The sequence below is a fragment of the Apiospora hydei genome, assembly GCF_038363865.1.
Source record: "Apiospora hydei strain CBS 114990 chromosome Unknown utg000009l_segment0_segment0, whole genome shotgun sequence".
In the NCBI taxonomy this organism is placed as follows: Eukaryota; Fungi; Ascomycota; class Sordariomycetes; order Amphisphaeriales; family Apiosporaceae; genus Apiospora; species Apiospora hydei.
Window position 1 is genome coordinate 2,469,773 of NW_027117368.1, and position 19,954 is coordinate 2,489,726.

The 19,954-nt window shown below is 51.6% G+C and overlaps 7 protein-coding genes across 7 annotated transcripts; 5 read left to right on the forward strand and 2 right to left on the reverse strand.

Annotated features, from left to right (window-relative positions):
* Positions 1-317: 317 nt before the first annotated feature.
* PG997_012542 (uncharacterized protein) lies at positions 318-3,867 on the forward strand (the record flags this gene model as incomplete). The annotated part of the gene is made up of 5 exons (XM_066816856.1): positions 318-362; positions 565-2,481; positions 2,796-3,368; positions 3,424-3,704; positions 3,798-3,867. 5 exons carry the CDS (start codon positions 318-320, stop codon positions 3,865-3,867), a joined length of 2,886 nt encoding a protein of 961 aa, XP_066662548.1.
* An 890-nt stretch (positions 3,868-4,757) lies between these two features.
* Positions 4,758-6,128, forward strand: PG997_012543 (uncharacterized protein; the record flags this gene model as incomplete). Its single annotated transcript, XM_066816857.1, has 3 exons — positions 4,758-4,920; positions 5,100-5,611; positions 5,649-6,128. The coding sequence occupies 3 exons, from the start codon at positions 4,758-4,760 to the stop codon at positions 6,126-6,128; spliced, it is 1,155 nt and encodes a 384-aa protein (XP_066662549.1).
* A 451-nt stretch (positions 6,129-6,579) lies between these two features.
* Positions 6,580-7,765, reverse strand: PG997_012544 (mitochondrial 54S ribosomal protein mL46; the record flags this gene model as incomplete). Its single annotated transcript, XM_066816858.1, has 3 exons — positions 6,580-6,873; positions 6,933-7,621; positions 7,717-7,765. 3 exons carry the CDS (start codon positions 7,763-7,765, stop codon positions 6,580-6,582), a joined length of 1,032 nt encoding a protein of 343 aa, XP_066662550.1.
* Positions 7,766-8,551: 786 nt separating this feature from the next.
* On the forward strand, positions 8,552-10,201 carry PG997_012545 (uncharacterized protein; the record flags this gene model as incomplete). Its single annotated transcript, XM_066816859.1, has 1 exon — positions 8,552-10,201. One exon carries the CDS (start codon positions 8,552-8,554, stop codon positions 10,199-10,201), a length of 1,650 nt encoding a protein of 549 aa, XP_066662551.1.
* A 538-nt stretch (positions 10,202-10,739) lies between these two features.
* On the forward strand, positions 10,740-11,367 carry PG997_012546 (uncharacterized protein; the record flags this gene model as incomplete). The annotated part of the gene is made up of 2 exons (XM_066816860.1): positions 10,740-11,090; positions 11,230-11,367. The coding sequence occupies 2 exons, from the start codon at positions 10,740-10,742 to the stop codon at positions 11,365-11,367; spliced, it is 489 nt and encodes a 162-aa protein (XP_066662552.1).
* A 464-nt stretch (positions 11,368-11,831) lies between these two features.
* PG997_012547 (uncharacterized protein) lies at positions 11,832-12,450 on the forward strand (the record flags this gene model as incomplete). The annotated part of the gene is made up of 2 exons (XM_066816861.1): positions 11,832-12,152; positions 12,253-12,450. The coding sequence occupies 2 exons, from the start codon at positions 11,832-11,834 to the stop codon at positions 12,448-12,450; spliced, it is 519 nt and encodes a 172-aa protein (XP_066662553.1).
* Positions 12,451-13,324: 874 nt separating this feature from the next.
* On the reverse strand, positions 13,325-16,515 carry PG997_012548 (uncharacterized protein; the record flags this gene model as incomplete). The annotated part of the gene is made up of 3 exons (XM_066816862.1): positions 13,325-15,687; positions 15,893-15,969; positions 16,028-16,515. The coding sequence occupies 3 exons, from the start codon at positions 16,513-16,515 to the stop codon at positions 13,325-13,327; spliced, it is 2,928 nt and encodes a 975-aa protein (XP_066662554.1).
* Positions 16,516-19,954: the final 3,439 nt, after the last annotated feature.

Genomic DNA, 19,954 nt, shown 5'->3' on the forward strand with positions numbered 1-19,954 from the left:
TCATCTGTTCGTTTTGATATGTACTGAAGACTGCCTAGCAACCTTTGATGGATTATGATACCTCCACTCCAGGTGCAGCTGTTTAAGGAGTATGCTGGGTACCTACCTGTGGAGAGCAGCTGCATCTGCCCCACCATGAATTTCATCGATCAATCAATGACTTCGGGTTCCAAGTGGAAAATAGAGCTTGACCTGCATGTACTGACGGCTTGAATATAACATCAGGCTGCCCCAGACTACCTACTTCACACATACATACCTCTTCACTTCAAATCAGACCTCGCGACTCTTGTCGCGCATGATTATGGGTGATCGTCATGGACCAAATTCCTCAACCGGCCAGTATTAATGACATCGAAAACGTGAGTACTGTTGCAGTCCCTCCCCCGTCCCTGTATATGACAAAGTAGCGATTGCTGCTCCCGATTTCAATACACCCGCCAGCCACTTCATTGCCCATGATCCCACTGTCACCAGCTATCCTAAGATCACCAACTGGCTCACTATGTCTATGTATCCCACCGCCATCGACATAGGGCTGGCGCGTACTGACATGAAACGTAGTTGGTCGAAAGTTTGTATCAGCCAAACTCACCTGCTGTTATCTCACGGATTCAGGAGTCTCTCCAGGCGTTACAGAAGTCGCCCGACGGCTGGCAGATTGCAGATGCCCTACTGGCACGCTCCTCTGACAACGTCAAGTTCTTTGGGGCTCTCACTTTTGTTGTCAAGCTCAACACCGACACCATCGATGATGACGCAGCTAAGCTTCTTGTACAGAAGCTCATCAACTGGCTTGTCGTTTCTCTCGACAACGGTGCTGGTTCGATAGTCATCAGGAAGCTCTGCTCTGCCTTGGTCACCCACTACATCCATTTCTCTCATCTATGGCCTCACTGCATTCGAGATCTTGTCTACTGCCTAGATCTCAATAAGGGGGATATCCTGGATGATGCCAAAGACGCAGCACCTGTTGGAGACATATTCCCATCTTTGACTCCACAGAAAGCCATCAGCGTGACATGGTTTGCAGCGGCGCTAGCTGAAGAAGGAGAGAAGATAGACTCAAGATCTAGCAAATACATTGCTCTTCATGAACGTCTTGTCAGAAACTCCCAGGACGTAGCAACTATTGTGGCTATCTCCTTATCCGGCTCAGCAGGACCGCGGGTTCAAAGGGATGCCATTGACGCCTTGCATGACTGGATGACCTACGGCGAGCGCATACCGAACGAACAGTTGACTGCCAACCTGAGGCCCCTGCTTCGCCCGACAATAGAATGTCTCGTCGTCGATGACATTTATGAGGCAGCGATAGAGATTTTGACCGACTCTCTGAACAACTGGCAAACTTTCTTCACCAAAGATGACTACGAATTACTCTATTCCCTCTTCGATTCTGACTGGTCGCAGAAACACTATCAAGAGCTGATCCAGGGCGACTTTGACTTTGCTGCGGTGAAGTTTGGCCTTCTCATGATCGCATTCGGCGACGCCCAGATTACCGAGCTACTGAACCCGTCCAATGAGAGGGCGCAGCGCTTCTTGTCTGGGCTGTTGGGACTACTGGCTGCTCAGGGTCATCTGGTCGCCGAGGATAAGATTTTCGTGCCCGCTCTTGATTTCTGGGCTACACTAATCGAGTCGATGACGGATGACTTGTTTTCGGAACCAGACCAGCCTGTCAACTGGAACATACCTCCACTATCTTATCTCATGCAAGTCGTTTCTCATTGCTGGCGCAAGATTCAATACCCTCACATCAGCGTGTACAATGCGTGGGATTCAACTGAGAGAGTTGGGTTCAGCGACGCGCGCAAGGATGTATGCGACTTGCTTCAGACCATGTACACGCTTGCCGGTGACTCTCTGATCTCCGTCTTTGTGGATCTAACGACGCAAAGTCTCTCTACTACTGCCTGGGCAGAGCTTGAAGCCGCAGCCTTCTGTCTAGGCTCTCTATCCGATTGCCTTCCTGACAACGATTCTTGCGATGCTGCCCTATCCAAAGTATTCGGCTCTCAGCTGTTCGATCTGCTGCGTCAGGGACACTCGGTTGTACCCGTCCGGACAAGACAGACGTGCCTTTCGCTCATCGAGCGATACTCGGAGTACTTTGTACGTCGTGCTGAGTTCCTGCCAGCAGCACTGAATTTACTCTTCGGTGCCCTGAACGAGTCTCACTTGGCCGGGCCTTCTGCAAAATCCATATACAGGCTATGTTCCTCGTGCAGGGCCATCTTAACCCCTGAAGTTGGTGCGTTCCTTGAACAATATGGCATGATCCGGAATAGCGTGCCAATGGACTCTCTTACCGAAGAGCGAGTCGTCAGTGCTATCGCCTCCATCATCCAAGCCGTTCCAGAGGAGTCGCAGCGTCTTGGTGCTTTCCAGCAGCTACTCATGTTAATCGCTTCGGACATCGAGAAGGCTATCCAGCTCAAGTCTATTTCATTCATGTTGGAACCTAACGACCCTACCGTGATGCGCGCGTTCGATTTGAACCAACAGCCTACTCAACCGGTAAGCAGCAGTCTGTGTGTATTTGTTCATTGTTGTGTTTATGCCTTTCCTTTTCCTATTCAGTGTTCACTTCTTCCTATTCCAGGGTCTCGGGGGTAATGAACGCAGAGCTTATCATAGGCTGCCTGCATTCCCTCCTAGTTAGTATATAAGTTGCTTCCCGAAATATCAATACTGATGCCGAGAGTGGATAGGTACCTGGACATGAGGTAGCTCTGCAAGTAGCTGTGCGGGCTCTAAGATGTCTACTCGGGGCAGCGAAAGGTCTGCAGTCCCCTTCAGACTCCCCCATCAACCTCGATGCGGACGAAAGTTCGATGGCAGTCAAGAGTAGTCCAGAACTCGAACAGCTGCAGGCCAATATCATGAACATCCTTGCCCAAACAAAGACTACGTTCCACGACAGCCTTCAAGTTATGTCTGACATCAATCACGTTGTTCGAGCTGGTTTCTCGGAGACTGAGCCAGGGCCGTTTGTATTCCCTCCGCAGATGGTGATCGACCTTCTCACCAGCCCTTGGCACGTAGCGGCCCCCACAGCCGTCAATACTGCCCAGGTCTTTCTGAGCTACGTACATAACGGGGGCTACAGGGGCCAGATGCGCCAAGTTATTGACCAGCTTTTGCCGTGGGTTATCAGTTATATCGGGATGCTTGGCCACCCATCGAACGATCCTGAGTTGGCCCAGTTCAGCATTGAATTCATCCAGAAGGCTATCCAAAGATGCCCAGATGTTCTATCCAGGGTCCAACCTCATAGCAATGCAGAGTATATCTTTACGTTTGCCATTGAGATGCTCAATGGAAAGGAACCACTACCAAAAGCAGCTGCAGCTGATTTTTGGGTATGTATCCACCTTGTTATACAAGTGTCATGGAGTCGCTGGCTGACTTTTCTAGACCTCGTTCATCACGCTGAAGTCCGATGATGAGGGTACACAAGGAACGATTGACGGGGCCATGAACCAGTTTGGCCCCATACTCGCCCTGTCTCTCATTCAAAATATTGGCGGTAATGCCGCGCGAAGTGAACTGGACAAGCTCAGCGACCCCTTGAAGAAGCTTGTTTTCCAAAACGCTCATGCTCGCCAATGGCTCGAAGCAGCATTGAACGACGACTCGTTCCCTAGCGATAAGGTCTCCCCTGCAGATAGAGCGTTATTCCTTAAGAAGATTACCAGGTGAGTAATCCCCAGGACTACATAGCCAAGACCATTGAACTTGCTTTCCTACGGTAGCTAACAGCGGCGAATCTTTAGCTTGCGTGGGTCCAGAGCTACAAATCAAGTCGTCAAGGAGTTTTGGGTCTCTTGTCGAGGGACGGGTCTTGGTTACACGTCGTAGCCTACTGCCATCCAACTGATTGTATCATTGCGTCAATGATGTTCTTGGTTAATTGGGGAGATTGTCTTGGTGTCATAAGTGCCTTTAGTGGCGATCACGCTGGCTGTGAAGCATCCCAGTGAACTGTCCACCAGCTGAATGCTCGGATGTGTCAAGCCACGCTATCCGTGGCGGGATCATTGACGATAGATTACTGTGTGATCAAAGAAGCCTCGAATGGCTAGGAAAATGGAGAAGTGCACAATCTGGTTGACAGTAGGAGGTAGATAACTAGGTAGATAGCATATTGACATGACTGGACGATCATCGCAAGCAGAACCCTCAGTATTTGGAATGGGTGGAAAGTCGGGATGTCGATCTTCTCCTACGACCAGCAAGAGATATTTAACTTGACATTGGCAAGAGATGATGGAATAGTCCTACAAAGAAATATCACTTATTGGGATCTTAGCAACATGATCAATCATATCTCGGCAAGGGGAGTGATGTGGGAGTGACGCCGCAGTGGTCCGGATGACAATGAAGAAAAGGTCAGGTGAATAACACAGGATAAATTAAATTCAATGTGTTGACTGTTGTTCAAGCTCAGCAGTGAAGATTGGTTGATCAGCAACCTTTCCAACCTCAGTCTTCCTTCCTAGCTCAGGCCTGTTTGCTTCTGGCTCCTGTCAAGCAGTGCACGTTGTGACATTACTGCCGTGACGCCCGCCGCAGACCACTCATTTGCCGCAGTACGCACAACAACAATTTCTCCTGGGCCTGGTGTTTCCCATTTGCTTCGCATTGCTCAAGTCCTTATCAGCTCAACTGCGGAACCCCATTGCCAGCCCATTGAAGACCTCTGGTACCATTCCAACAGTCTTGCTTGATGCGCTACCTAGCAACAAATCATGGTCGAAATCAACGTCCTGATCTCCAACGGCACTTGCTATAAGTCCGCCAGCGAGAAGTCATACATAGACTACATCCCCTGTGGCAATGCCGCCTCTGGACAGCACTATCCATGTTGCAGTAAGGGCGACATGTGTATGTCCAGCAATGCATGCTTTAACCGTGAGTGAAAAACAGCATCCAGAACATCACCTTTATCTAAGGTTCCAGCTCTCCAGTATCCCTCATGTTTCCATTCAATTCCTCCACGTCTTGATCACCTAAAATAGAACAACCGAGCAAGTAGCTGACCAATAGATATGGCATCGACGCAAAAGAGGACTTCGCCACTACATACCTAGCTGGCTGCACCGACGAAAACTACAAGGCGGACGCTTGTCCAAACAAAGGCATCTACGACAACCAGGAGTGGGTAGGCCTAACGAACTGCAAGAGCGAGCAAGGCAAGAGGGGCCAGGATGTGCCGTGGATCGGCTGTGAAGAGGACATCGAGGAACCCTCGTTGAACTATGGCAACCAGAGCTGTCATTGCACACCCGATCGCGCGGACTGGAGCATACCCTTCATGGACGGCCAGAATCTCACCAGGCATGCCAACTTGCCCAGATCCTCGGGCGGCACCATCAACTTCGCCGATGGCTATACGCCCACCGCTGTCACTAATCCTACGACTCAGCCGTCAAAGTCGAATGATGGTGCTGTTACAGGCACAGCTACAAGTACCGCTACCCCTGATGCCACAAGTGGAAACCCTGCCGCGGCGACGGCGCAGTCCGGGGGGCCCGAGTCTTTCCACGGCCGCGCTGGCCGGCATCGGTGCCGGAGCCGGCCTGGGCGCGTTCATCCTCATCGCGTTCGTCTTCCTGGCACTTCGCTACCGCCGCCTCAAGGCCAAGAAGGAGCCTGGATACCAAGGTCTGCGTCCCTCACCTGCTGGTGCCAACGGCGCCAGGACCGACGGCAATAACTACGATGACAAGGCCAGCCCCAATCCCATCGCTAACGCAAATGCTCCTGCACATCATCACAGTGGCGACAACAACGGACACGCCCACGGATTCTTCAAAGCCGAGCTTCCAGCCGACAGCCCGAGCACCATCGTCCCGTCGATCGAGACTACACCATCTCCTCCCATCACACAGCATGGACAGCAGCAGCCGCGGCCCATCCAGTACCAAGCGTACGACCCCGATCGGGATCGTTGGGTGCCGCCGTTGTCCGCCATCTCGGAGAGATCGAACGAGACCATGATGGCTTCGCCGAACCCGTATATCAGCCCGCAGAGCACCGGAGAGACGGTCGGAGCACATGGAACACAACACGGCCAGAGAAGCGGTGGAATGGATCCGATCTATGAGATGCAGGGTTGATCGGCGATGACTTGGAGAAAAGGGGTGCGAGGGGGCATTTCACGTCACGTTGGGCAGGGGCAGCAATCACTTGCTGTGCTTTTTGTTGGACGTGGTCTTGTCGGTATATATCACGCACAGGCTGGGTTCGATGATGACCCTCTGGATTGAGAAGGCGGCGTAAACCTTCACCATAATCTGGTTTTGGAAGTGCAACAAGGCAGATCTAAATTCGCTTCTTGTTTCCTGGCAAAGTGGCTAGCGAGTCACTCAATTTGTCTCCGATGCTTCCCAATAGCAGGTTCCTATTCATAGTTAATGCAGTTGCTGAATACGAACACATATTCCGCCGCAACAAGGAAGTTGTGCCAAACGGTTCATATTGTACAATAGAGTATATTGCTTGTATACACGTTTAGCTTGTAAAGTACACACGGTCTGTTTCAAGTATAGGACCGGATTTTCAACCATATCACCGGTCGGCCATCATGTTTCGTACAGACTTGAAGTACGGGGTTGGGAAAAGCTCCTTCAGCTCGTCTTTCGTGAGCCACTTGAAATCCTTGTAGCCCAGAGTGTTCTCCTTCACATCAGCCTGACCGGCCATGATTCTGCCCTTCAAGAAGAAGGTCTTCTCTCCCTTCGCCGCTAATGATGTGTCTTCCTTGAATTTGGGCTGCACGACGTGGTGAGCCACGGGCACGCGACCAACAATCCAGGTGTTCATGTTGGGGCCTGCTGCCGCATCCAATACCCGCTGTGCAGACTAGGAAATGTATTAGCAATTGTCAAGTTTCCCACCCATAAATTCCCCTTTTAACCTACCTGGTGCAAGTTCTCCTCTGTCGACATGTCGTCAGTCGGGAACTGCCACTCTCCACTTGCTTTCTGGACCACCAGGTACAGAGTCTGGTCCAGTTTGCGGTCCAGCTTTCGCACGTCGTTCTTCTTGTCCGACTCGGTGATTCGGGGCTGCGGCTTCTCCACAGGCACAATCTCGTCCGGCTTGGCCTTTTCACCATCTTCGGTGACCCGCATCTCGGCATCCTTCAACAAGGTCTCCCGGATTCGATTTTCGTCGCTGAGAGTACTGCCGACCAGCAATTCGTCGTTCCATGCGTTTCGGCCCTTGGCGTAGTACCTGCCCAGCTCCTTCGCCACCAGACCGCCACGTTCCTCAAGCTTGATCCTCCAGTCCAGGTCGGCTGCCGTGTCCTTCTTGAAGAACATGCTGTGTCGGAACTCGGTGGTCAAACGCTCGTTCAGTCGCTTCTGGTAGAAGAAGAAGGCGTTCTCAAAAGGCGTGAGCGGCCGGGTGAGAAGGGGTGCCCGCGAGAGGATGATGCTGGACCGAATGCGGTACTCCGCTTTCCGGGACACTGTGAAGGGTACATGAGGTTCTGATTGCGTGGGTTTCAGGTGGTGTGCTTCGGCTGTCGCCTGTGCCTCAGCGGCGACGGAGTAAGGGCGGAGGAATTGTGTTGTTCTGCAGCTGGCGCATACATTCGGCCTCCCTAGTACCGGGTCAGCGAGTTATCCCAATATAGTTACATGTAAATGCATATGGCTGGTGCTTTTGACCACCCATTGATCGACCAATTCCACTTACTCCGTAATAATGCTGCCGCAGCGCCGCTGCTTCTAGCTGAAGAAGCCATGTCTGATGAGCACGAACCTGACAGCCACCCCAGTTACGTGGATTGGGCGAAGGAATGGCGGTTATTTCTTCAACACTTCAACGCCACTATTCGGTCGCGCGACATTGAACTTTTTTCGAAGAGCTCCCCGGCCCGCTTAGGTAAGGATGATTAGCGGGGGCATCAGCCACAGACGCCAAGCTAGGTACATGTAGAAGGTACTTAGGTACGCTCACCAGCCTCAATCGCTGTGGTTCCAGTGTGGGTGGTATGCACATGCCTGCGTGCACTGCCTAACAGATCGGCAACAGCCGCCAACCAAAAAGGTGCGCGTTCCTGACACGGACGTGTGTGTTGTGAGACTGGATTCTCGAAACATTCTGGGCCGTGCATTAGTTGCCGACTTCAGAACGCCCCCAGGTCGTCGTCATCTTTGATGATCCCAGGACCAGGCCAGACAGGACCATCCCTCCCCGGATGTTCCTACAGATTCGAGTGGAGCCACACCCAATCCGATTCTCAACACAACCTACCTAACCTATTTGATTGATCCGATAAATTGCTGTCGCAAACCATCTCGCTCTTCCTGGGAAGCATGCCGCCTAAATAAGATCCCGAATATTCGATTCTGGTATGACTCTTTCGCCGCCTCCTTGATCCTCCGTGTCCCTATTCTTGTCTGTCTCGATGTAGTGTGCGATCTGTGGCCCGCAGATAGAACCCCATTCGTCTCGCGCTACTCCCCCCACCAATAATCCGACCTCGAACCAACCTGCCTTTTGCATACCTACCTAAGCTGTACTTCAAATGCACTCCTCGTCGACCGACTGCGGCGATGACCTGTGTTCCGCGCCCGGCTCGGCCGCCCTTTCGACAGCCTCGACCGTGATAGCCCTCGCGCCTTTCATCCTGACCTTCGCCGTCGTCTCGCTCGTCGTCCTGCGGAAGATCTTCCCCCAGCTCTCCCGGGTCCAGAATTCTCGCGACGGCGAAGACCACTTCCTGCCGTCGGACGCCCCGCTGTCCCTGCAGCAAGCACATGCCGAACACGGCTCCAAGTCGATCCGTAGGCGCGTGGCAGCGGCCGCCTTTTCGACCACCGTAGGCCTCGCTGCCGTACTGGCCGAATTGATCCTATGCGAGATCTCCGAGCTGGTCAGCCCCTATGCGCGCGCAACCGCCCTCAAGATCACGGTGCCTACCTTGCTCTTCTTCCTGATCGTCGTAATACCGTTTCTCGAGCTTCAATCACTGGTCGCCAGCTCCGGTTGGACATTTCAGCGCACCTCCAAGGGGCGTATCCCCCGGACAGCATGGATCCTCCAATTTGCCGTGTTTGGCCTCTGGCTATTCGCCTTCTGGTCACTCGGACATCTTGTGCCGATTGATGGAAAGGACATACATGCAAGCGTAAAGATGGCGAAATCTCAGGCGCAGAGCACTGGTGGGCTAGCGCGTGCCTGTCTAGAGCGAATTGGTGTTATTGGCATCTCGCTCATGGCACTGCTGTCCGGCTTTGCTTCTGTCTCCTCTCCGTGGCATACCTTTGGAAGTCCGGCCTCCAGGCGCCCCGTGACGGAATCCGACATCTCGCGGAAGCAGGCGGGACTGGACGCTACGAACGAAATGCTGCTGACCAAACGCCACCGACTACAGACGCTGCAGCGTAAAGTAGCCGAATCTTCCGCCAACGAAAAGGGAGGTCTGGTCACCAAAGTACTGGGCTCTATCCGCGGGGGTGGCGACGCTGGCGAGATTCGTGGCTTGAAACTCGAAATTACGGGCCTCGAGGCAATGGAAGCCAACTTGAGCAATTCACTCTCGAACATGAAATCGCGCCAGGCAAACTCTGCCCGAGCAGCAACACCGCTAGGGAAGCTTTTTGTGATACCTACATATATTTTCAGTCTGTACTGTGTGTACAGAATCTTGGCAACGACGCTCACCAGTCTCCGTCGGTTATACTCCCCATCCGCCTCCTTTTCTTCGTCGGACCCCATCAACCGCCTGCTGGGCCTCCTCGCCAAACACTGGGATCCAAAGCTGGACCAGATCGCCTGGGCCCGCCAGATCTCGTTTTTGCTCTCCGGGGTAATCTTGGCAGCCTCCGCCAACTCGGCTCTCCAGACATTTCACATCTTCGCAAAGTGGGCCCCGGGCCTCCTTTACCAAGCGCAAGCTAACCTCGCGCTCCTGATTGGGCAGATCAGCGCTATCTACGTGATCTCGTCCGCCCTACTGCTGCGCAGTAACCTTCCCAAAGAGGTAGGGAGTGCTGTGGGGGATGCGTTGGAGAGTGCGCTCGAGCCCGGGTTTGTGGATCGCTGGTTCGAGGGCTGGTTCTTGTTGGCTAGCATCGTCACGGCAGCTGGCATCTATGTGGGCAGGAAGATAGGCGAAATGGGCGAAGATTGGGATGACGTCGAGATGGCCGAGATAGGCCAGAAGCGGTCATGAGGTAGTCTGGTCACGGCATCTCGTAATATCATTATTGACTGATGGTTTTCGGTTTTGGGGCAAGTGAGCATCTGGAGTTTGGGTGGGAAAGGTCTATTAATAACTACTTAGGTACCAGTCCATTGTAACAAAAGTCCAACGATTGTCCGCCATTCACTCCCTATCCGTTCTGTACTTCTCAGGATGCTCCCCCATAATGCCCAAGTTGCTGACACCAGTTGCTATTGTACGTTGGCGGCGGTACAGTAACGAAGCTGTACCCGTGCCGTACCTCCTGTGTGAACTTTCCAATTCTCTCAAGAGTAGATTTAGTGCGCTTTTGGGCGTTCCCTCTTCAGTAGGAAGGAGCGATCGACCAGCACGGCATCGCTACTAGGTAGTGTTATGGAACGGCTGTAAAGCTGGGAACGACGAATCTCCCACGAACGATTACTCTACCACTGGTGATGCCAGTTCACCAAAGACCACTTACCACTGAGCCTCGGTCACCCTCATCCAGATACCAAGCTTCTCGCCGACCAGTCCGCCTGATGGCACCATGTCTAATACCAAAGGAACTTCTGAGAAGGTCCTGGGCCCCCATCCGGCTGACCAAGTCGCCGACTTCCCGCCGCGCAATGCCACAACTACAGAGGTGCGAGAGTGGCTCCGACACCTCCTCGAGCAACGCCAATTCAGCAATCAGGAGGTCAGAGAATACCTTCCCGAGGTACGACTGAACGGAGAAGACCTGCTCGACCTCGACCTTGACGAGGACTATTTGTTCAATATTCTCCCCAAGGTTTCCGAAGAAGATTACGAAAAAGTCAAAAGCCACAGCAGCACTGTCAACCATTTCGAGCAGATGCGTGATTCCATCTATATCGACATTCTTCGCGCTAGCTGGCAGGTGAGTAACCACTTTCTCGAGAGAAATTATGTCACAGGCAATAATTATTGTCATGCCCTCTTTCCTCTTTCCCCTTCAAACCCTCCATCTTTCAACCGAGTTGTTTACGCACAATTACTAATACAAGATTATGGTTCAGCATAAACAAAAAGTCGATACCATGATCCTCGAGGTCAGCAAGCGCTCCGAGATCGACCAACAGTCAACCATGTTTCGCAAAATATGCTACGGCGTTTTGCTCGTTATCATCGTTGCCTGCTTCATCGTCTGGTACTAAACTGGAACCTCGCTGATGAGCGTCAATGGGCAGCTTCATTGCAACAAAAGCCCGAATAGATCTCTAATCATATCCTGCCCTATTGGTGCTCTCCGGGTTGGTTACATGGATACCAATGAGGCCAGCACCGAAGAATAGGTTGATTCGATGACTGTGGAGGTTGATAGATATAGACCATTCTACAGAAATGGAGCAGTTCCCTTACCGTAAACACAAGCAAAGTGTGGATGGTACCTAACTAACGATTGCCCATCTCCATTCTAACCTTTTTCTTTCCAGAAGGAAGGTACTACTCGATCAGGACTCACTAACACCCCAAAAGTTTCTGCTCTCATCTCTAAAGGTTTCGAAATTCCTATTTTTCAGCCTCGTGGTAAACTCACATAAAGCTGTCGGCTGAGCCCATACTCCTCCATCAAGCTGAAGCAACATAACCCTACCTGGCCACTTTGTCAAACCTCGCCATGGATGACGACCACAACAACGATGCGACTGTGGACTGGACCGACCAAGTCGCCCGTTTCCCAACTCGCACTACCAATACCGAGAAGGTACAAGACTGGCTTTACGACTTTCTCAAGCGGCGCACGTTCAACGACCGGGAAATCGAAGCCTTCGTCTTAAGAGTGTGGCTAGATGGAGAAGACATTCACACTTTAAGCAAGGACGAGTTGGATGAGTCCTTTCCCAGGAGCCTGTTCGATTATGGTCTCGAAGCTAGCCCGTACCGGTTCGACCAAATGCACAGAGACCTTCTCACCGACGTCATTCGCGCTCGTAAGCAGGTATGTAGACACCACTTCCACTCGGAAGGCGCCTTCTGTCCACCCTTTTATCCAGGTTGTTGCTCAAGATAGAAAATGCTGATACGCGATCCTGGCATAGAGAGGATTCGCATTCATCAAGAGCTCCATTGGCAGCAGAATTCTGGATATGCCGGTCGTGGCATGGTGCCGCAGCAGACTCTATGTCATCGCTTCTTGCCTCGGTGGCATGACTTGCATCGTCGCTCTGCTCCGGGCACTGATCTGGGCCCTGCGCTGGGTCCTAGGCGGTCTCATGGACAGGTTCTTGTTTGCTTAGCACGACTGAGCAGCGGTATTTCAATGTCACAGCATGTGGCCTCGTTTCTATTGTGTAGGGGGATGGATATGAAGTCCAACTGGCTTGACAGACATAGGAGGGTGATAGATTAACTATGTCTGAGGCACCCAGTGCAAATCAGGAGAGTTGGGAATGTTGTTTGGGGTTCAGCTGTACGCTCTGCATGGTTTTTACTGCTGGTTTGAGCCTCGGAATCCATATATGTTCGCTTCGGACAGTACCACGTCCCGTAATTCACTCTGTGCTGGGTATGGCGCTTCACCCTCTGGCAAAGTACCCTGACTGCCACGCCCCCTTTTTACTCCCCAAGGAAGGCCATCAACCAAAATTAGATCGATAAATGCTTTAATTTATTCTACAGTTGAAAGAAGAAAATCCGTCCCTGGATTTTTGAGAGGCTGCCTGCTTGCACACTGCCTACCTAATTAAATACATATTTACATCTTTAGGTACCTCTTAGTCTGTTTTGTCGGTGATGAAGGTAGGCGCAAGTTGCTGCAAAATCACATAAGAGGCAGCTGCAACTTGCCACCTCCACTAATGCGTTTGTCGCAGATTGTCTCGCCAGGAAAATACTGCATATCAACCTTGCATACCCATCACAGCCAAAACTATCCCAGCCGAATCACAGCACTCATTTGCAAATCATATTCGATTCATTGCTCGTGCACATTCATTGTCGTAACTAGTCTAACTAGGATCATATGTCTTGATATCCACAAGCTCAAGCACAACATGATGCATATCATGATTCATTGCCCGGAGAGACGAGAAAGCAACAACTCTTCTTTCCCAGTGCCCTCCACTCCTGACTCCCTTCTCACAAAATCACATCTGAATGGATTGGTCGCCCTCAAGACACCACATGGGGGTCATACATGGTGCCACCCCGGATATCAGTCTCATCTGTACCCCGTCTCAGCCAACCCGCCAGGGCCTGTCGAACCTGTCGCCTTGCTGTATTTAGAACCTTGTCGCTATCGTCACCACTTGACCATGGTGGTGTGGTTGTCTCACAGATATCCATTGGTTTCTTGAGACCACGCCTCAACAGGCTCTCGCCAGCACCGTCCTCATTCTCTCTGACGAAACTATCAAACGCTCTTGGCACATAACCCCCTTTGATTCCACAATCGTAGGGGTCGGCTCCGGCTTCGAGCAAAATCTCGACCCATTCTGACTCGAGGCATGCAACAGCGACCTGAAGAGGGGTGAAAGCAAAGTGCTTTGGAAGCGGACGCTCCTCAGACTCAGGGCTCTGACGTCTGTAGCGCGTTGGTCTGGGGTTCGGATCAGCGCCGTGCTTCAGGACCTCCTTGAGCAAGGAAAGCGTCTCGTCGCTATCATCGCCAAGTACGTAGAGGCTCTGGAGTATGCTAAAGAGAACTTCGCTTTCGAAGTCAAAGAACGCACCATGTGTCGTGAACAAGTGTAGAAAGGCACGATCACGAGTTCGGACAACATGTGCTGGGAGCGTCTCATAGGCCTCATTCTGGATGCGGAATGGCTCCGTCCAAATGGCCTCTTTCTTTTTGCCGCCAAGACTGCTGAATTCGAAGCCTTCCAGGTACTTCTTCGCCATTTCAGGCCAGCCGAGGAGCACGAGGTTGAGCAGAAGCCCGACCTGGTCCGGGTTTTGGCCCAGAGGTCGCATGTCAATGCCGAACAGGAGCTTATCCCACTGTGGGAAGTTGTTACGCATTGTTATTCTTATGCCGCCCTGTTGCTTGAGGTAGGCGAAATGCTGGGAGGAGGGCTTCAGCGAAGACAAAACTAACTCTAATAGCTCCGCGCTGTCCAGCAGCTCCAAACGGCGGTACGAAAGAGCATGTTCCGTGACTACCAAGGCATGTTCGTCGTAGGGATGGACTTGGGTTTTGCGCCTTGGCTCAGTTGCCTGCTTCCGGATGCCAAATCGCTGAAGTCCTCGAAAGAAGACCATCAAATCAACTATCCTCAGAAACTCCTGGGACAGTGCGAAGAAAGAGGCAACGCCTTCGGCGGCGTGCTTGGAGAAAAGGTACTCCTTGACCGTATAATGTGCCAGAGCTGCCCTGTGTTCTTGTTCTTCAGGGTAGTAAAACTTGGGCGCCTGTCTCGTCTGTCGTCTCTTCGCCACAGTAACGAGGCAGCTGCAGACCTTTCTCAGAAGTTCGACATTATATTTGCCAATCTTGCCTAGCTCTATCTTATATAGAGATGCCTCGACAAGAATCTCGGCACTGGGGATGGGCGTGCGGGGGTTACAGAGCAGGGCAAGCGCAGTGCGGGCAAATTCGCGATCTTCTCCCTTTATCTGGGCTAGAATGCGTTCGTATGTTCCGAACAGATCTTCGGGGAAGTTTCTGATCTCTCGGAGAATGTACGCCTCGTCGCAAAACGTTTCCTGATTCAACCTCTTCACCAAGTCAAGCTGGCATACAAGCCACCGGAACATGCCCTGGGCACGATCGACCAGTGCATTCTCCACACGTGCGGTCATCGTCTCACTCCAGTCTTGAAATTTGACGAGTTCGCTGTGCGCAAGTCTCCGCATGTCATCCTTGACACCTGCACCAGACATGGGAATCTCAACGCACGGGGGTGACTGTCCAGTAAAGATCTCGCGGATATCGGCCTCGTTTCGACTGGCCACCAGGAGCGAGATTCGCCGGAACGAATTGGATGTGCCTATTTTGTATAGCACTCGCGCTATATGCTCACGATTACGGCTCTCGTCGATCGCGTCAACGATGATGTAGACGCGTTTCAACTTCTCGGCAAGGTGGATCAGGCTTTCCAACAGGTCGTCTTCTGTCGGTCTGGCGTCCTCGTTAAAGCGCTGTCGGAGGATCACCGGAATATGCTCTACCTTTTTCTGGAGGTCCTTGACGACACATCGAAGAAAATCTTCTGTCTCATCCTTTCCTCTGGAGTGAAGGCAGTAGTAATAGGAGCAATTTCTCTGTCCTTTGTCATTGGCGACCTGGTCGATGAGGAATGATGCCATAACAGTCTTTCCTGAGCCAGGAATCCCCCAGATCCAGCAAAACCTAGACGAGGGGGCTATATTGGTTCCATCCTCGCTCGCTCTTCCAAGCCAGTTGATCCAATTCTGCTCCAACGTAATCCATTTACAGGTTCTTGGCTCTTGATTGCTGCGCTTTTCGCGGTGCATGGCCTTGATCTCATCGATGATGGTGGTCCACCAGCGCTTATATTCGCGCATCTCCGAATCTGATGTTGGCAATGTTAGTCTGCCTTGTTTTCATGGGTGATATTCGTTGCAGTGGCAGGATAACTGTAGTGCTGTTTGTCATGTCCGTGCAATATGGAAGACAATAACACTGATCATCGACAGTTCTCTTTTCTCGGCTGTAAAGTGTTGAAAGACTGGAGGGGTTGATGTACAGGGAGGTACTATACTGGGCCCAACACTTACCGTTCATCTGAGCTTGAACAACGTGGACAATCTTATTCGTGTTCTTCACGTCGATTACCATCGCTTGGACTCCTTGTCTGATTCGCAGTCAGCATCATGCCTAGTTCATCCGGTTAAAAGGGAGAAGATAATTACGCGATGCCAATCTGTAGAAACAGAATGATGTTTTGTCTCTGGGTCTTCAGCTGTTGCAGGATCTCCAAAGCCTCATCCTTCACAGCGATCCAGTTCAACTTGTCGGTCCAGACCGGGTCTGGCCGTTGATTCTGATGGCCAGCCTCGAGGTCTTGGAAGAACGAGCCACGTCCGCTCTGATGGCTAGTATCCACCCCAAGGAGCTTATCAAGTCTCCCAATCAGCTCCCAGCAGGTCTTTATGGTGTCCCGAAGTTGGCTCAGTCGGTCGCCTCGGGCCGCGTCGTTGCGCGACTCAAGGAAGCCCTTGAGGGTCAAGAGGTCGCCAACGAGGTGAAATACCTCCTCGTTGATATCACGATAGTCTTGGTTGGTGCCGCCGTAGCGGCCGATGAAAGTGTAGGCATTCTTGGTAAAGGCTGTGCCGATCTCGATCAGCTCGCCGACCTGCAAGACGACCCCGAAGATGGCAGCCGCACTTTCAGCCATGGTGGCAGTGATGTGCGTGGTCGTCACGTACTGTGCGAGAGCGTATGTGCGGTAGTACTATGACTAGGTTTTCATGTGTCGTGAGGGTTGGTAGTGCTTGATGTTTGGTGAAGATGGAAGAGTGAAGAAGGAAGAAACCAGAACCGGAAAACCTGAGGGGGCAGGGTATTTATCTGCTTTCAAATGCAATTGGGTCAGCTGTTGCTTGGACAGGAAAACTAAATGTTCTAGGTGTTTAACAAACCAGCTTTGGGGGCAAAGACGCGACATGGGTTCGAGGGGCAACGGTCATCCAAATAGGTACCTACTGAGCGCGTTTGTCCACGAAGAGACAGCAACCCATGCCACACGCTGGGGAAGCAAACCTTTACAGGTCACTCGCGTTTTGTAACCGGGGATCTCAAGCTTTTACTCATGGGAGCCTTTTACTTTACGCGTCCCGTAAGTTCGATTTGGGCTATCAAATAGGGGCTTTCGCATGATCAGACGGCCACTTCAAGGCAGCCCATCTACGCATCTCAGGCATCAAAGATTGACATGCTACTCTCCTACTATACATCAAAGTACTGTTGGCCGTTATTCTGCGAGGTCAGGCCCCCTGTAGAAGAGAAGTCGTGCTTGCAAAAGGCCTTTCCCAGATCATTCGCTTTGGATACTCCACGGGGCTACTGATAACCGTGCTGTCAGGTCCAATATATCAACTTACCCATAATGACTCGTAAACAGTGCTGTAATAGAGGAAGCCGACAACTGCTCAAAAGCACTTTGTTCACATATCCAGGCTGACTATCGACCCAGACACGGCGTTGTGGGCTTGTAACGAGCTTCAATACTCAATGTATGCTAGACCTTTCCATGATCATAACATGGTAAATCAGCCTTGCTTGGTACGCCGATGATTCTAGATCTGGCGGTTTCCCACCAGTTTCGTGAAGAGATCAGAAGTGTACAAAGGCGGGACAGTACAAGCGTGTCTCTTGGTCTCTTTTGCACCATTCTGCAGACTATACTTGGAGATATTGAACTGGGATAAGGGAAGAGGATGCCAAGATGGGTAAGCGAGATGGAATCAACTATATGTAGTCAATTGCTTTTTGTTTTTGGCGGCCAACAATACGCTATGGGTTCAGTGATGACCAAAGGAATATAAAAAGGGGCCCCGTACCAAACGGCCACCAGCTTTTGGCTCCATCACGTCACGTCGACCACCAAACCATTTCTCACGACCCCGTAGCTTACGAACATAGTATATAGACATCAATAACAGTGTCTATTACCATCAGCCTTAACAGCTGCCGCAAGCACTAGTGGTTTAGTGGTAAAATCCATCGTTGCCATTCCGTAAAAACGAATTCTCGATGGGCCCCGCGTTCGATTCGCGGCTAGTGCAAAGGGATCATATGCGATTTTTTTGGCGATTCGAACGCGGGGCCCCTCCAGCGATATTGTTTTCTTTCCTCACGTCTCGGGACAACTAGTCAGGCCTCCTGTGAGATGACGACGTTCTCTTGTATACAATCACACAGATCAAATCCAGTCAGTATTGTGTGAATAGCTCAACTACTGGGCCGTATCTTACTGACTAAGCGAGCCACTTTCATACCAGACACATTGGGATCTGTTTTACGATTTTGCGGGTTACTCGGAATATATTGAGACTATGTAAGCCTTCGGTGGTCCATAGCTGCCTCGAATAGACCGCAGAGGTTTTTTCGGGGTGGGTAGAGCTTGAGGCTCGTAATTGGCAAGAGTGAGTTCTTCGTCGGGCTCAGAGGGGTGACTGGCATTCAACGGCTCGCCCGTGAAGCTCACACACTACGCAGACAATATGGTGCCATGTGAGGTCACCCATTGACTACAGAATTTGGTCTCAGGTAGAGCTTCATGACATGATGCTATCTCTCAGCCGTCGAATCGCTTGTACCTTTGTTGTCTTCGCAGGAATAAGACATGCCATGCTGCATAATGATAACGTCGACTTCAGGCCAAAGATTCGACTGTATATTGGCGACGAGGGAAGTCAGACCCGAGATATACCGAATATCCAGTTGCGAGGTAGAAGAATACTCTCGTTACGGCGCCCCGGCTATGTCGAGGTGTTGAATCGGGGCAGTAAGGAATATCAATAGGGGAATGATTCCAGGGGCTACTCACGCAGGAGCCAGTACTTTGGGGTTCTCTTGCGCTGATCCATACATTAGAACATTGCAGGCTGGCAAGAGCCACCCACTGAATCGATGCGACTCTGATTGGCGCCATAGTGCCTTGGCGTGTTCAGGAAAGATGAGGCCGCGAGTTGGTTATGACGGGATCAGCGTACAAGTGCTTTGGAAATGAGTGCTAGGGTATTCTAATTCCTGGGTCTTGTGGACTGTATGGTATGACCTGTCAGCCTAGTGTACCCCTTTATCATACTCGAGATACCTCCCGTAGCCGAGAACAACCGCATCACTAAATCATTAATGTCTGGTAGCTGCTTTGGAGCTATATGCCACTGGCTCCAAAAGTAGCTCGGGTCCCCCGTCAGGTCGTCCAAAGAGCTATCAAAATGCGAGGCCTCCAACAAAATGAACGCGGAAGGCGCAGAAGGAGAAGCCATGTCGTCACAAGTGTCGAGGCAAGACCGAGTACGCCGCCACCGGTATCGTGTCTGCTTAGGCCAGGACAGCTGGAAGAGACATATAGGGACTGGACTTCGAGGTGATACCGAATAATTCGTAATCACTATCCTGCGCAAGCCCCCTTGGCCGAGAGCATCGACGAGTTTCCATCATTGACTGTAGGAGTTTGGGAACAGATTCTCCTAATTCCAGTCCGAGGAGGCCGTCACTTGCACAGTTTCCGCTCAGTGGCCTCGGACATTGGGTTCGGGCTCATGTATAACCCGGCTGGAATTCCTCGGGAGGTCAAAGGATGCGGCGGGGACGGACTGAAATCTGATCGCGAATGAGATGCTTGCTGTTCATCCACCATTCTATATTGGCGAACTGGGCCGGGACATCGGCATCAAGCCTGAAGGCATCGCTTCGAAGGGCCCTCCGTGTCCAGTTATGCACACAGTCACCATGCCGGCGGCGCAGGCAGCTTCTTGGGTCATTCGCATACTGACGATGCAAGGTAGAACCCATGGACGCTCTATCAGGCCGTAACTCGTCGCTGGCAGTTGCCCGTTCCTTCTGCCGTATCAAAGGTCAGCATTCACCGAGAATGCTGTGATAGCAATATCAGTATCCAAGCCGCAACTGAAGTCGCCATTGTAGTTGCCGGCGTATTTGGTTCGTTCATCTACCGTCTCTTACGGCGAGTATTCGAATCACCCTATGAGATCTTAGCTTATCCTCGACAGCGAACACTTCACAGTACTGAGGATCAATATATCCCAGGCCACAAATGACAAGTCCCTTTCTCAAGTTGCTGTCATTTTCATTCCTCGTTGCCA